This window comes from Cnephaeus nilssonii (genome assembly GCF_951640355.1).
Source record: "Cnephaeus nilssonii genome assembly, chromosome: 12".
In the NCBI taxonomy this organism is placed as follows: domain Eukaryota; kingdom Metazoa; phylum Chordata; class Mammalia; order Chiroptera; family Vespertilionidae; genus Cnephaeus; species Cnephaeus nilssonii.
Window position 1 is genome coordinate 51,885,858 of NC_137083.1, and position 17,191 is coordinate 51,903,048.

The following is a 17,191-nucleotide window of genomic DNA, read 5'->3' on the forward strand; positions in this document are numbered from 1 at the left end:
CTCACCTAGGGACTTGGCAATTGGGATTGTCCAGTCTGAAATCCTCTCCTTGAGCTTTCTGTGGCAGCCAAAGCCAACTTCCACAAATATGCCCTTCATGATAACCTAAAATATTTCTCAAAGATCAAGTAAATAATGCTTTACTCCTGATAGCCTTCCTAGGTTGATTAGAGGAGAGGTAATAAGTTTCCCACCTTTCTGATCAAGGGATTCACATGGTTACTTTTCCACATTTCACACTAGTTGCATAGTTAACTCAAGCCCTCATCCATGAGTCCCTACTTTTGATAATTAGAACATTTAGCCAATTTAACAATATTATATTCTACTAGAGGCCCAGTGCACAAATTCGTGCATGGGTGGGGTCCCTTGGCCTGGCCGGCAATCAAGGCCTATTGGAGGGCAGGCCGGCCAGGGGAAGAGACCCCAGGAGGTTGGCTGGCCCGGAGGGAGGGGCCGTGGGAGGTTGGCCGGCTGCAGGAGGTTGGCTATGGGAACACACTGACCACCAGGGGGCAGCTCCTGCATTGAGCATCTGTGCCCTGGTGGTCAATGCGGGTTATAGCAACTGGTCAACCATTTGTTTCAGTCATTCCAGTCATGTGGTCGTAATGGTCACTTAGGCTTTTATACATATAGATAGACTTATGCAGGCACTGACCTAAGAATATACAAGCAGAATGTGGCTTCTTGGTGTTAAAAAATATAGGGATATAAACACATTAATTTATAACACACTCATTTTCAAGTCACACTAAAGGTGAATATCCCTTTTGAGCATTAATATATAATTTTTTATCCCAAATTTGAACCATCTAGTGTTTTAACCAATAGTGTTGCAACTTCTGTTTTGTCAGAGTTTATATTTTACCACATATAGCAGCTGCTATGATGATTAAAACAACAACAATTCAAGTACCCTCTTCCACAGCCTAAATCTTTTTATTTAAATATATTTTATTGATTTATTATTATTTTTTTTTTTTTTTACAGAGAGGAAGGGAGAGGGAGAGGTATAGAGAGTTAGAAACATTGATGAGAGAGAAATACCAATTCAGCTGCCTCCTGCACACTCCCTACTGGGGATGTGCCCGCAACCAAGATACATGTCCTTGACCGGAATTGAACCTGGGACCCTTCAGTCCGCAGGCTGATGCTCTATCCACTGAACCAAACCGGTTAGGGCCACAGCCTAAATCTTAAAAAAGACATGCCACGGGTATAAGGAAAAGGGCGGATCCTCCGAAAGCTAACCGTTCTGTTGGTGGATTGGACTGTAGGGACTCTGCTGCCAAAGAGAACAAGACCAGTTTACAAAGGTTTGCTGAACAAGATATTGCCTTAATTTGAACTAACATCACCATGATCAAAATATCACAAAATTCAAAGTCTCTTGTAAATATGCTTATTTTATTTGGCTCTGGCATGGAAGTTGCATGCACGTGTGTAAATTGTGGTTATATACATTAGGCACAGAAAAGAGAAGAAAGATTTACATATTTTAAAGAACACCACTGCAAAAATAAGTTATTTTTTACATTCAAACTCCTTCCTTCAGTTTTGCCTGCTTAAATTCCATCCTCACCCTTACTCCCATATGTTAAGGGTTTCCCCTAACCCTTCTTCTTGCTTTCAAGTGAGTTGGTTCTTCCTTTCTCCTCCCATTGACACTAATCTTCCTGATATTTTAATATTGTCTTCTCATTTGTCATGATCACTTTTATCACAATCTGTTTCCACTCATCTTTCCTGTTTAATTTTCCTTGTGTTTGCCTTTTCTTTCCCTTCTATCCTGCTGTCAACATAATGTTCCTCTTTCCCTGAAACCAACCAACAGATATCTTTTATGAGTTCTGGCTTTCTGGATACTTTCTTGGAATGTTAGCTCCAGGGCCTGAAACTGTCCTGGCAAGCTTTTTCTTGTCTACTTAGCAAGAGAGTGGGACCTATTTCCTGGTTACACACATGCACACACACACTTCACACACCATGGACCAAGTTCATCTTCAGTAAATGTTGAATGATGAACAATAGATACCATACTAATCACATAGAGACATTAAGATAACCCATTGATTTTCAACACCTCCCTATTGCCTATCCCATAGGGTTAAGGCATAGACAAAACATATAACAAAATTAATAAAAGATTTTATCCATAGTGGGCATGAACCAATTAGCAACACACAATAATTTTATAAGCATGAAGTATAAGTAGTTTCAAAGTCATTCATAGAATCTTGCTCTTAAAATTTCCATGTCAATGAAGTGAAATTATGTAGGCTGATGTTTCTGCTGGTCACATCAATATGTAACACCTGTTGGGAACCAAGGAAAAGTATTGGGCATTAGATGATTGAAACTTCCTGCAAACAAATCAAGAGATGAGCCAATGGTCTACATAACACACTGATACTTTCACAATTCATTGCCTAGTTTCCAGACTGATCTCAAATTTTCAGATGACGAGTGTCTTTCATAATTCTTTATAAGACAAAGATCATTCAGTGATAGTGACAAGACAACAAGCCTCAAAATAATGCATTATGCAGCCACAATAGAGACACAATCCCACAGACAAATTGGAGAAAATGTCCTCATTTCTATTTATTTGGAGTGTTGATTTACTTCAAAGCACCCCTTTTATTTCCTCCTCTGCTCATCCCTCACAGTGCCTGGATGACTGCCAATGAGAGTCCAATATTCCAACTTTTTTCTAGGCAAATACTTTCCATAAAGTTTCACCATATGTGCAGTCCATGAGTTGGTCAGCAACAAAAACAGGTGAAGTCCTTTATGAGCTCTTGATAAAGTTTGGGGAAATTGGTTGATAAGAAAACCACAAATATGAGGAAACAAAAAGAAATACAAAACTGAAGGAAAACTTGTTGCAGGTCTTGTAATCAGAGAGGATTATGGAAGAAAAATAGTTCAGGAGAAAGCAAGGAGTAAGCACACAAGGAAAGATCCTATTTGCCATGAGGAGAGATGTTAGAACCACTTCATTAATCCCAAGGCAGTGTTTTCACATATTTAACATTCATGAAATCATAATGTGTCTTGCAATCAACAGCCTTAGAATAACTGTGAGCCAACCAGCACTCATGACTATTGTTATTATCTGTGCAAACATGAACGTCTTTGCTATTACTGGTATTCTGAATGAATGAACTGCAAACCACTTAAGGATCATTTTAGGAAGGAATATGACTCCTGGCTGACAGTAAGATCAAGAAAGTGCTAAGATAAACACTTGTATAAACATGTTAGTGGCTTGGGAGAAAATCTTATGGACAATAGTACAAGAGTTTTATAAAATTCTATAGCACCACCACCTGGGATAGTATCTGGGAAATGCCTTAACCCATTAGTGCCATGTAGTTATCTTTTAAATAATAAATAAAATACTAAGAGATTTAAATATTTAAATAACAAATAGAAAAATTATGTGATATACATTGGTTAAGGCATTTCGAATATTTCTTCAAATTCAGAATCTACCTCTTCTAAGTCACTTTGATGGCAGAATAATCAATGCCCATGTATCACTACCTAACTTTTCCCATTATTATCACTTAACATGTTTAAATGATAAAAATCTATGTCTAAAAGAGTTTTACAAAACTATAAGTTCAAAATAGAATTTTCAGTATCATATTCTTTTTTAAAAAATATATTTTATTGATTTTTTACAGAGAGGAAGGGAGAGGGATAGAGAGTTAGAAACATCAATGAGAGAGAAACATCGATCAGCTGCCTCTTGCACACTCCCTACTGGGGATGCCCTTAACCAGAATCGAACCTGGGACCCTTGAGTCCGCAGGCTGACGCTCTATCCACTGAGCCAAACCGGTTAGGGTCATATTCTTGTCCCTTTTTTTTTTTTTTGTCTTTATGGCACATGAAATAATGGGGTAACTTGTAACTAATGGTATCTTACAACTGATAAAATATGGTAATTCAAGCTATCAAGATCTCTGAGGCAGAAATGAGGAATAAAACACAGGATTTTACATAGCTTTGCAAACAAGCAGACATGCATAGAAAGTAAGGACCACTCAGAGGGAAGGTGGGTGAGTGGGAAGAGATCAACCAAATAACTTGTATGCATATATGCATAGCCCATGGACACAGACAATAGAGCGGTGAAGTCCTGGGGGGGGGGGCACGGGGGAGGGAAGGGACGGACTAGAAGAGATCAATGGGGGGAAAGGGGACATAGATAATACTTTCAACAATAAAGATTTTAAAAATAATAAATAAATAAATAAATTCCTTGAAAAAGGTGAAGGGATTAAGCAAAAAATAAAAAAATAAATAAAATAAAATAAAAAAGGAAGTTAAGGACCCAGACCCTCAATCCCAAATGACAAAGGCTGATTTCCCCTCCATCACTATGCTGTCCATGTTGACACACTTAAAACAGAAGCTTTGCAGGAGAGGGTGTCATTAGAAAAAAAGAGGCAGGCATTTCACATTGCATCTCAGGGTTGGGAAATACCATTCAGACTTTTCACTGGTCACAAACCTCTAATGTAGCGGAGTAGGTGAAGGTGGGTGTTATATCCGTGCCATTCACAGAGATGCTGACACTGGAAATGGAGGTACTGCCCACTCCCCAGATCTCAATGTAGCCCAGATTCAAAGGGTTTGTATCCGTGATGTATTTGTTGAAAATTACATGACTCGTCATTGTATTCTGTCAAATTAGGGATAAAAGAAACCAGAAAAAAATAAAGCAAAATTTTTTCAAAATTTTCCCACCTCTTTTTAGGCACAAATGCAGGTCATGAGGTAAGACAACTTCAGAGTTACCACCTTGTGTCCTTGTAGTAGAGACCATGATTTCAGGACTTTATCACCTGTTCCAACTACCATCTAAATTTTCATTGACTAAAAAGCACCTGCAGGGTCTCCAGAATTGCCCCGAAGTCCAAGGAGATAAAGGGTCTCAGCTATCAGGAACCTTACTTTCTATATGTGGAGAAGTTAGAAAATGTGCAGAACATTCCAAGACAATATAGGAACAAGGGCTAAATAACATCAAAATAGCTTGTTCATCTCTGCCTCACTAAACTGGAATAAGTTACTGACAAAACATGAATGGGCCTAGTCACAGAAAACTTCTGGGAGCATACTAAATCTAGCTACAGTCTAGAAAAAGGAAACGAAGCAAATTAGCAAGGTAGAAGTGAAGGAATTCTAGGTGGTACTTTGTGCCCTTATGATCTCCAGCATCCTACTAAGCCAGTAGAACTCTAGTGCCCCCCTCATAGCATCAGTCACACTCACCTGAATGGCAGAAAAGTGGGCCAGGTAATAGAGACCTTTTTCATAGGTGTCTGCAAACAAACAAGGTAAACACGATCTGGAGTCATGCTTAGAATTCTCATTGCCTACTTGTCTTTATTTTTCTTTACTTATTTCCATTTTGTGATTTAAGACCTATATATGGAGATTAGTCAGACTCTGCCCCCACCCTCAACTTGCACAGGATCTTTGAAATGTGTGTGTGTAGACACAGCAGTCTGGCAGAGGCACTTAGCATTATGGGGTTTCCCTTTAATCCACTTCTCTCCCTTGTTATCTACCACTCCCAACATTTCCCTGTCACCTCAGAACTTCCCGGTTCCTTCTGTTAGAAGTACGCACATGTGAACATACATGATGTAGACACAATCACAATCACCAAGAATGGTGTCTTGGTCAGTTTGTCTTAAGAGATATCAGACAATTTCTTAACTGTAATCTCCAGAAAACAAAGAAACCTAAAGAAAAGCCTTCTTTGTCCTTTTATCCTCATTTATGCCACAAGTCCAGGGAAAATATGAAGTTCAGCATATCCAGTGAAGGTGGACTTATCAGAGTCTTGTTACAGGTATTCCCACTCTACTTCCTACCCTGTGGCTTTCTCACTTGTCCCATGTACCCGTCATCTCTTTCTAATTTGCTTACTGCTCACTCCATCAGAGGGCATTGGCTAGCCTCGAGAATTGTGCTGTCCAAGGTAGCCTCTGACAAAATGTAGCTCTTTAAATTACAATTAATTAAAATTAAATAAAATTAAAAGTTCAATTCCTCAGATACACTTGTCACATTTCAAGTGCTCAGTAGCCATCTATGCCTAATGGCTATCACCTTGGGCAATAGAGATACAGAACATTTCTATCACTGCAAAAAGTTGGATTAGACAGCATTGGCCTAGAAATAGCTAATAATAATTGAACCATCCTCCTGAAAGTTCACCAATCCCTGCAACTCCTAATAAAAAATTCCCTCAAATAAATAAAACAGTTCATAGAGGCATTGTTACTCTTACTGGGACAATAAACCATGCGTTAGGGAATGTGCTTTTGAACATAAACCATACAGAAGTATATTTCAATTGGTTCAAAGAAATTTTCACTTTGGCTCCCATACAGCTATCTTCCACAGTGGATTAGGACAGTGGATAATGGTGAGAGACTCCCAGCTAAGCTTCATTTACATGCAGCATAAGGATCAAGCACACTATGTACTACTTCAAAGTAACAGCTATATATAAAAAATGCAAAACTGCTTTAACATGAAAAATGACAAGCAGGCCTATAATATATCCAAGAGCCCAGTCAATGGTAGAGACATAAATCTGAGGGAACCCTTACTCACCAATGCTTTGCCCATCATCCCAGAAGAGCCAACCTTCAGCAGTCCTGTTATCGTTCAAGGCAACTTTGAAGCCTAGGAATTTCTGGCGGCTATAGTGAAGTGGAAGAGAGGCATTAGTTAAACACCAAGCCACAGTCTCAAATTAAGAGTATTCAAAAAACATAAAGGAAGTCCTTCATGCTATAAAGACTGAGAGCTAGATTTCAAGAGACTTGTGACCTACTTCTAGTTTTGTCTCCATTTGCTCTATGACTTCATACCAGAAATGAATGAATTAATGAATGAAGCAAGGGGCGTTTTCCTTTAAGGTTCTATAAGCTCCACCAGACACTATAAACAAACTCATTGGATTCCTTCCCTCCCCAATTGTGAGGAAGGATCTGATGTTGTGATCTTTCTTCTTTTATGACCTAACTTCCTAAATACATATATAGTGAGTTCTGTCTTCAGTTCGTTCAGTTTTTAACTAAATTTTTGGACTTAAATTAGTAGGACTCTAAGAATTTTAGCTTGAAATCAGACAGACATAGATTGCAGTCCATCTTCAACTACTTACTAACTGTGTGACTCTGAATTAATTAATGCCTGCTCCCCAGATCTCAATGAAGCCTCTTTGCTTTTCTATAAACTGAGGATAATAACAGTACTTACACTATAGTGTTTATTGTTTATTTTTTTAAGAAAAAAATAGAAATTTCCATACTATTGCAGTTCTAGGTACACAGCAAGTATTCATTTGCTGTTAGCTATTATTTATTATATAGGCTTAGGTCTAGAATTTTTAAATCCATGTATGAGGAATCTCAGGCATCACCTGCATTATGGCTTAAACAATTTTTCAACAATAGTTTCTTCCATTTCAATTATCACTAATTAGACCTAGCATTTCACCCACTTGGATCCAAAATAGTTGTTGATAATTGTTCAAAGAGCAGAGCGTATGAAAAAAACAAACCAACTAACAAAAATGTTTAGTACAATTGCTTTTGGGCCCAAGAGTACTGCTTACAGTGGGTTCCACCAAGATCTGAACTAACTGGTCCCATCACTCACCTTAAGCGGGTGTTCTGTGCAGGCTCCTGCCAGGGCAGGATGTAGCCCCCACGGACATGAAGATTAATGTGGTCAAGAGGGGCTGGCAAAGCCTTCCACTCTCCCCTTGCTTTAATATCCACACCCTGAGGGCCAGAAAGAAGGTCAGAGATGATGAAGGAGACAACACACCTCTGAACAGTGCATTTACCAGACATCTACGCTTCCAAACTTGCTGCCTGTTCATGATCCTTCCACACATACCTGTTATACATTTTCATTCACCCAGCAGTATGGTGATTATGAAAGGGAAGGAAGTGAGGGGGGAGTAAGAGGTAAAGGGGTTCAAATATATGGTGATGGAAGAAGATTTGACTTTGGGTGGTGGGCACACAATGCAATATACAATTATAGAATTGCACACCTGAAACATAATTTTTTAACCGATGTCACCCCATACAATTAATAATAAAAATGTTGCCTTGAAGTGGCTCCAGAAGACCCCATTTTTTCCAGGTGAGTTTCTGGGCTCAGAGGAGCCTAGAAACATTCTATGACAGAGAATGTGTGCACCCTGCATTTCCAAATGCAACTGCATCGCTCCAGTGCTCAAGGGTGGGGCCCTTCCTTCTGTGTGCATTTTACAGATGGCCTGAGACCTTTCTTTCCTTGGGGGAATTACGCTTAACTACTCCTCTTTGAGCATCTATGCTGTAGAAGGAGATGTGGAATAAAAAGAGAGGAAAAGGCCCCTGTACTTATGAACTTACAATCCAGCAGGGGGAAATTAAACAAAAAACTATAGTTTACAGAATAATTTCCCGTGTTTACTAGTGTTGCCACCATTGTGAATAGTAGTGGTAAATGGAAAGATAAAAACTAACACAGAAAGAACACCCACGAAGTCCAGGGAATAAGTGAGATACTTTATGTGTTATTTCACAATTCTGTGAAGGAAGTGGTTCTCCCCGACTTGGAGGAGAAGGTGACCTGTGCAAGATTAACATCAGGTGAGTTAGAGGGCCACAATGTGAGCGGAGGTCTGTCAGATTATAAAGCCTGTGCACACTACGCTCCCATTTTCCTGGGCTATATAAACAATCAGAAAAACTTACCGTATAGTAATCATACCAGCGGGCTCTAGGGAAGTATGCATTGACATTTCTTGCATTCTAAAATCAAACACAAACAAGTCATGGGCAGTGGGCTCAGTTATCTAAGGCAGACTAACCAACTTGGTCAAAATAATAGTGATGGCCTTTGACCCACACTCTTCATCTCTCTAGAGGTCAGGACTGTGGGGAAGCCTTCCTTCTCTCCTTCAAATGGGAGATTTGCCTGCCCTACGCTTGTGGCTTCTGTAAAGTCCTACAGGATCCAGGATTTTGGAGAATTATTATTATCTACTTATAGACTTAACCCACATACACCCTTTTGAAAGAAACAAAGAAGTTGGGTCTGAGGCAGAAGAAAACTTCGTAGTTTTACATGCCAATACTTCAGAGATTCTGATTAGTGCACTAAGTTTTGAAGAAGATGCAATTAACTGATGTTTTGATCAGAAGCCTAATCATCAACAATAAAGGTAAGGAAATGGCTTTTGCTACTTGAAGACCTCCTACTGAAGGAAGGGAAGGCCTACCCCTCAACAGTAAGATAATACATGTTGTTTCAAACGATCCTTATGAAAAGTTTGCTTTAATGGTGACAGAGGACTGTAATGCATCTTTACAGTACTGCTCCCACCTGATCACACTCCTTACTTCAGTTAATGAAGAAATTAGTATAACTTCAAATATACCATAAAGTTTCTTCCTTTTCTATTTGTCCTATGAATCAGAATCTGTTATGATGATTTTAAAGATGAGGGAGCTAAGGACCAGAACCCCTAAGTGATGGACCTCAGCGCAGAGAGAGAGGAAGAGACAGAGGTAGAATAAGAAGCCACCACTTAGGACCCCCACCAGATCAGGCCTCTTCTCCTCCTCCCATTCACCAGGCTTCATAACCTGGACCTCTGCTTATCAGAGGCCTCCATACTTACAGGCTCCAGGACGGGGCTGACCAGGAAGGCTGGGCCCAGCAGGAACTGATCATTTATGTCCCAGGTCACCCGGTCTGACACAAACCTGGAAAGGCAAACCAAGGTACCATAATCAGGGTGCCAACAGGGCTCCAGGCCAAGGCCTTGAAGAAACTGCTCAAGTTCAGACCCAAGTCAGAAATCCAGCTTCTCTACCTTACATTATTTTTTCTACCTTAATCAGATATACGTTCACTTTCTGCATGTTATGTTCTTCAAACTCCAGACATAATTAGACTTAGACATGTTCTCACCTACAGATATCTCCATTTTTCTTAACCATGGCACATCCTAAATGCAAGAATGGCCTTCATCCCTCAAATCTCCCCCTGGAATGTCATATGACCTGAGCTTCTATAAAAGATAGGTAGGTCTATATGCTTAATCTAGAAAGAAATCATTCTGTGTTGTATCATTTTGAAAAAATAAATTAAATTCAATAGTCTCTTATTAAAGATCCAGGTTATCAGTGACACCATGCTAGATAACATATTCATGTGCCTAGAAAGCTTATGGCAAAAGGCAATCATGTCTTTAATTTATTTTGGAAGAACTGTTTTCTTCAACTGATACCACATAGAATAAAATTATCCCTTACTCATTGGGATTCCAGCTAAACACTCACTCATGGAGAAGAGGCCGCACGACAGTACTGCCCTCTGTGTGGGCCAGGTGCATCAGGGTGTAAAGATACGGCAAGAGGGTGTATCTGGTCTGCAGGACACTTTTGGAGATATTCACAAACGCATCATCCCAGGATACAGGGTCTTGCCTCTAAAGGACAAAAGGAGGAGTTTTAGAGCTCACCGTAGGGGAGCTAGGGGACTTGAGGTCACTGAACATATTACAAATGAAAATCACAATTAACTAAATCAAAGATGATTATAGATAAGATGCACAGAATATTAGACTGAAAGGGGTCACTGAAGCTCTCCTAGGACAGCTGATAAAATTTTCCCATAAGACATTCTTTTTGGGGATATATTTGCTACAACGCTGCCCAAACAAAAAGAATAATCTAAAGAACACAGAAGATGGCTCATTGAACCATAAGGATTTCTTCATGTACCTATTGGCCATTTGTATGTCTCCTTTGGAAAAATGTCTATTCAGTTCCCCTACCCATTTTTTAGCCAGATTACTTGGATTTTTTTTTTTTTTTTTGGTTGAGTTGTGTGAGTGCCTTACATATTTTGGATATTAACCCCTTATCAGATATATGATTTGCAAATATTTTCTTCAATTCTGTAGGTTGCCTTTTCATTTTTTAAAATTGTTTCTTTGGCTGTGCAGCAGCTTTTAAGTTTTAAGTTGTCCCATTTATTTATTTTTGTTGCTTGTTCTTTTGGAGTCCCATTTAAAAAATCATTTTCCAAGGCCAATGTCAAGGAAAAAATTTCCTCATGTTTTCTTTTAAGAGTTATATGGTTTCAAGTTTTATGACTGAGTCATTAAACCATTCTGAGTTAATTTTGTGAATGGTGCAAGATAGGGAACCAATTTCTGAAAACCATTTATTGACAACACTATCCTTTATTAATGATTATTCTTGGCTCCCTGGTGTAAAATATTAGTTGACTAGAGGCCCAGCACGTGATTGAAATTGTGCAAGGAGGCACCCTACCTCCTGCCATGTGAGGAGGCACCCCATGGGGCACTGGGACACATGCTTGACTCGTGCAGCACCGGCCATTGCGGGAGTCAGGCCGGACCAGCGCCATGGGAGGCCGGACCAGCACCGCGGAGGGGCCAGGATCCACACCTGACTCACAGTGTCCCCTGGCCCCCCGCCTGTATCCGCTCGGGGACCACCCGAGCCACCACGCCGCCTTGGGCAGGCCCCCCTACCTCTATCTCCATCTCCGTTCCAGGCCTCACCTGTATGCACAACCTCCTCCTGTCTGGTCGTGACCTGTTACGGAGTCCCAGCCTAATTTGCATATTACCTCTTTTTATAGATAGATAGATAGATAGATAGATAGATAGATAGATAGATAGATGATAGATAGATAGCAAAGCAAGGTTTTATTTCTGGGCTCTAGATTCTGTTGTATTGATCTGTGTTTCTATTTTTAAGCCAATACTATACTATTTTGATTACTATAGTTTTGTAATATAATTTGATATCAGAAAGCATGATGCCTCTAAATTTGTTCTTCTTTCTCAGATTGCTTTGGCTATTAGGGGTCTTTTTGGTTTGACGAGTATTTTAAGTTTTTTTCTATATCTGTGAAAAATTCCATTGGAATTTTTATAGGGATTGCACTAAATCTATAGATGGTTTGGGGTAGTACAGACATTTTAAGAATATTAATTATTCTGATCCATAAACATGAGATCTTTCCATTTGTTTGTCTTCTTCAATCAATAACTTATAGTTTTTAGTATACAGATCTTTCACCTCATTGGTTAAATGTATTCCTAAGTATTGCTTATTGCTTCTTGATGCTGTTGTGAATGGGATTGTTTTCTTTACATGTGTTTTATTGTTAGCATATAGAAATGCAAAAGTCATTTCTGTATGTTGATTGTATATTCTGCAACTTTACTGAATTTATTGATAATTTTAATAGTTTTTTTTGTAACATCTTTCATATGCTCTCTATATAAGATCATATAAGCTGTAAACAGAGACAATTTACTTCTTTTCTGATTTTAATGCCTTTTGTTCCTTTTTCTCATCTGATTGTTCTGACTAGGACTTGCAGTATGATGTCGAATAGGAATAGTGAGAGTGGGAACCTTGTCTTGTTCATGATCTTATAGAAAAGCTTTTAAACTTTCACTACTGAGTATTATTATGTAAACTGTGGGCTTCTCTTACTTCATTATGTTGAAGTACATTCCTCTTATACCCAATTTTTTGAAAGTTTTTATCAATAGTCCCTTCTGTATTTTGTCAAATGGTGTTTTTTTTCTGTACCTATTGAAATAATCATATGTTTTTTATCTTCCATTCTATTAATGTGGTATATCACATTTATTGATTTGTATATGTGGAACCATCTTTACACACAAAGGTTAAACCCCACTTGAGCATGTTGTGTGAATCTTTCAATGTGCTGTGAAAATTGGTCTGCTAATTTCTGGATTTATATTCATCAGGGATATTGGTCTGTGGTTTTCTTTTTTTTTTTTTTATGGTCTAAAGTTTTACATATGTTTTCTTTTGGTCTGTAGTTTTCTTGTAGTGCCCTTATCTGGCTTTAGTATCAAGGTAATTCTGATCCTGTAAAATGTGTTTAGGAGTATTAAATCCTCTTCAATTTTGGGAAAGAGTTTGAGAAAGATTGGCATTAATTCTTCTTTAAATGTTTGATAGAGTTCTCCAGGGAAAACATCTGGCTTTTCTTTGTTGGGAGATTTTTTTATTACTGATTCAATCTATTTACTCATTATTGGTCTGTTCAGATTCTCTATTTCTTCATGATTCAGTCTTGGTAGGTTGTATTTTAATAGTTTTTGCCCCATGCTTATGTTTCCAGGAATTAGTGCATTTTTTCTAGGTTGCCCAACTTGTCGGCAAATAGTCTCTTATAAACCTTGGTATTTCTGTAGTATCCATTGTAATGTCCCTTTTTCATTTATAATTTTATTTATTTGAGACTTCTTTCTTTTTTTCATAGGAAGTCCAGCTAATGGTTTGTCAATTTTATTTATTTTCAAAGAAACAGCTCTTTGTTTTGCTGTTCTTTTCTATTACTTTTCTGGTGTCTACTTCATTTATTTCTGCTCTGATCTTTGTTATTTCCTTTCTTCTGTTAACTTTGTTCTTTTTCTACTTGTTTGAGATATAAAGTTAGGTTGTTTACTTGAGATCTTTCTTTTTTCTGAATGTGGAAGTTTATTACTATAAACTTTCTCTTAGAACTGCTTTTGTTACATCTCGTAAGTTTTAGTGTGCGTTTTTCCATTTTCATTTGTTTCAAAATATTTTTTATTTATCTTATGATTTCTCTTTTCACCCATTGGTTGTTTAATTTGCACATATTTGTCAATTTTCTAGGTTTTTTTCTGTTATTGATTTCTAGTTTCCAAAGAAGACATTCAAATGGCCAACAGGTGCATGAAAAGATGTCCAACATCACTAATCATCAGGAAAACAGAAATCAAAATCACAATGAAATATCACCTCCCACATGTTAGAATGGTTATTATCAAAAAGACAAAAGAAACCCAGTGTTGGTGAGGATGTGGAGAAAAGGAAACCATTGGTGCAGTGTTGGTGGGAATTTAAACTGGTACAGCTACTATTGAAAATAGCATGGAGGTTCCTCAGAAAATTAAAAAAAAAAAGACTACCACATAATCCAACTATCTGAAATTTATCTCTTGAAGAGATATCTGTACTCCCATTGCTGTGCTATTCAAAGTAGCCAAGATATGAAAATAACCTAAATGACCACTGATGGATGAGTGGATAAAGAAGATGTGATATGTACACAATGGAATATTATCCAGCCACAAGAAAGAAGGATATCCTGCCATTTGCAGCAACATGTATGGATCTTTATGGCATAATGCTAGGTGAAATAAGTCAGACACAGAAAGACAACTACTATGTGATAACACTTATCTAAAATATAGGAATCTGAAAGAGAATCTTAATAAGTAGAACTCAAAGAAACAGAGTAGAATGGTGGTAATCAGAGGCTGGGTGTTGGGGAAAATAGAGAGATGTCAGTCTAAAGGATAAAAATTTCCAGTTATAAAATAAATACATGGTGGGGCAAAAGTAGGTTTATAGTTGTTCATATGGAAAATACAATAATTATTAAATCATAATACAAGAATAAACTCTGTGTTTTGCATACTCACAACTGTAAACCAACTTTTGCCTCCTGCTGCATTTTCTGGGGATGTAATGTACAGCATGGTGAATACAGTTAAAAATACTGTCTTATATATTTGAAAGTTGCTAAGAGAATAGATGTTAAATGTCCTCATTACAAAAAAGAAATGGAAATTATCTGAGGTGATGAAGGTGTTAACTAACCTAAGTGTGGTAATCATTTCACAACATATACGTGTATCAAAAAAGAAAAGAAACATGAGGGTTTAATGGGTTTAAAGATATCGGTGGGGAATATGACCAACTCAAAATTGGACCTGTGTCCCTAGTGATACCCTCATCCTACCCTTCTCCCGATGGTGTTGTGGTTCCTTGAAAAGGGATAAAAGGCCCCCAGTTGCATCCAGCGAGCACACATCTCATATTCAGCATCTTCAAAGAACCCACAGATATCTGCTCCTGTCTGAGACAAGATGGAATAAAATAAGCCTGTTGATGATTTCTGAGTGATGTCATCACCTTCTTGGGGATTAGGGGTGATCCAAAGGGGACTTACATAGGATATGCCAAAGAGGCTGAACTCCATCATGCCTGCAATGAGAACCAAAGCTGTGTCAGACACACCTCTCCCGACCCACTTCCTACCCACTCTTCAGAGAATCCTTTAGCAAGGATCCCACCTCCTCTCCCCACCACACACCAATGATAGACTTCCTCAGCTGGTCCCATGCAGCCGTGTTGTCTCCTAGCCAGTGTCCTCCCCAGCGGCCAGAAGAAGGGAACGTGGAGCGGGTAATGACGATCCCTCTTTCTCCTGTCACCTCTTGCACAGCTCTGGTTGGAGGGGAACAAGGAGATTATTGAGATTAGAACAGGGAAAGAAAGACCACAAAGCTTCTCCTCCTAGAACTTCTGACCACAGGCCATGGTGACAACATGTTTCCTGTTACTGGAGGAAATAGGCAAATCTGAGCTACAGTGAGGTTCCCATTGACCAATCCCAGGTGGATGGAGAGAATAACACATATACCTTTAGAGTATTTACAGTGTTTTACAAAGGACTTCACTATGTAATAAACTCACTGGATCACCTAAAAACAATAAGTAATCACCAAATCTTACTATTTATTTATTCGGTACTTAGTTTTCTATATTTGGGGAAGAAGGTGAATTCCTTTATAAAGCTTTCTTTAGAATAATTCTTATTATTCAGGGACCGAGCTCACAAAATTGGACAAGGCAAATTCAATAGAACACTAGTTGCTATCCCAACATGAATGACCCCCAAAAAAATCCCAAAAGAGGTAAGTGACTTTTGAAATAAAGGAGCTATCCAATCCTCTACATTCTCTTTGCTTCTTATATCTCATGTTGTTATAACATCAGCTGCACTGTGTGATAATGGCCTATGTCAGTGATGGGCAACCTTTTGAGCTTGGTGTGTCAAACTTCGCCAAAAAACTGAGCATAACTCGGGTAGTGTGTCACTTTGAGGGAAAAACATTATTTCGCAAATGTTTCATCCTCAGGAGCAGCAAATGTTTCATCCTCGGCATGCGGCCGCCTCAGCGGCCGCGTGTCATCAGAAATGGCTACGCGTGTCAGTGCTGACACGCGTGTCATAGGTTCGCCATCACTGGCCTATGTCATCTCCACTAGGACTGTGGTCTCTCACTGGCAGGACCAGCCCTTATTTAAAACTGTCCTGTTAACTATGATCACAGGGCCTGGCTCCATGCTCATGAATATTTGTCCAAAAAGTAAGAATGGCTACATAGTTGTGATTAAAATCATTTTAACCCCATTGGAAGAGGGAATGAGAGGAAACCCCGGGGAGTTCATCAGTCACTGGCTGCCCCTGTGGGTTGTGAGAGAAGGAAGATGATGACTCACTCATATGTGGGTCTGGTCTGGGACCACCCGTACAGGCTGTGCACGTCGTAGTGCCGCACCCGAGAGCCGTCAGGCAGGATCTGCTCACTCTCCATGCACAGGGTCTTGCTGCTGAGACCCCTGTCCCTGGACTCCAAATCTGAGGAGAAAGAGCTAGTGATGGGAAAGCCACCTCTGATCCTGTTTATCACTGACTTCTCTTCAAGGGACTGAACTCTCCATCTGCATGGGGCCCTCTCCATCCCAGAGGCACAGGAACAGGAACGTGTTCAGCTCTGGGAGCTGCAATGGCGCCTACAGGCCATTCAACATCAAGTCTTCTGGAGAGGTCTCCAGGAGAAAGCCAAGGGCATGGGGAAGAACAGAGTTGTCAAATGCTGTGGGGCAGGCTTCAACCTAGGCTTTTAACATGGTAATTATTTCATGTCATTCTTATCTTAATTCTATGAAAAGGATATCATTATCCTCCTTTTACAGTATAAAAAAACTGAGGCTGGGAAACATCAAGGAATCTGTTGAAGATCATACAACTCACAGAGATAATAATTTCTGGGGCCAAGATATGAACACAAGTGTAATACCGAAGTCCATCAACTCCATGATAAGGGGAAGCTACTACTTTCCACCCACAGGTGGCATAACAAATTCTCATGGAGGAATTAACTTGAGCCTGAAAGAAGCTGTAGCTATAGGATCCTTTGGAGACATAACTACTGTTAAGTTTTTTCTGAACAAACTTAATA

The 17,191-nt window shown here is 39.1% G+C and overlaps 1 protein-coding gene across 1 annotated transcript in view; it reads right to left on the reverse strand.

Annotated features, from left to right (window-relative positions):
* Nucleotides 1–1,407: 1,407 nt before the first annotated feature.
* The window catches only part of MGAM (maltase-glucoamylase), a 77,479-nt gene continuing 61,695 nt past the window's right edge, over nt 1,408–17,191 (reverse strand). The window contains exons 37-48 of the mRNA XM_079785993.1: nt 16,449–16,587; nt 15,256–15,389; nt 15,112–15,146; nt 14,902–15,018; nt 10,389–10,537; nt 9,725–9,809; nt 8,796–8,852; nt 7,702–7,826; nt 6,649–6,737; nt 5,293–5,342; nt 4,529–4,699; nt 1,408–2,318 (exon numbers count right to left, since the gene is read on the reverse strand). Coding sequence (XP_079642119.1) covers nt 2,247–2,318; nt 4,529–4,699; nt 5,293–5,342; nt 6,649–6,737; nt 7,702–7,826; nt 8,796–8,852; nt 9,725–9,809; nt 10,389–10,537; nt 14,902–15,018; nt 15,112–15,146; nt 15,256–15,389; nt 16,449–16,587 — 1,223 coding nt within the window. The 3' untranslated portion in view covers nt 1,408–2,246. The remainder of the gene's footprint in view (nt 2,319–4,528; nt 4,700–5,292; nt 5,343–6,648; nt 6,738–7,701; nt 7,827–8,795; nt 8,853–9,724; nt 9,810–10,388; nt 10,538–14,901; nt 15,019–15,111; nt 15,147–15,255; nt 15,390–16,448; nt 16,588–17,191) is intronic.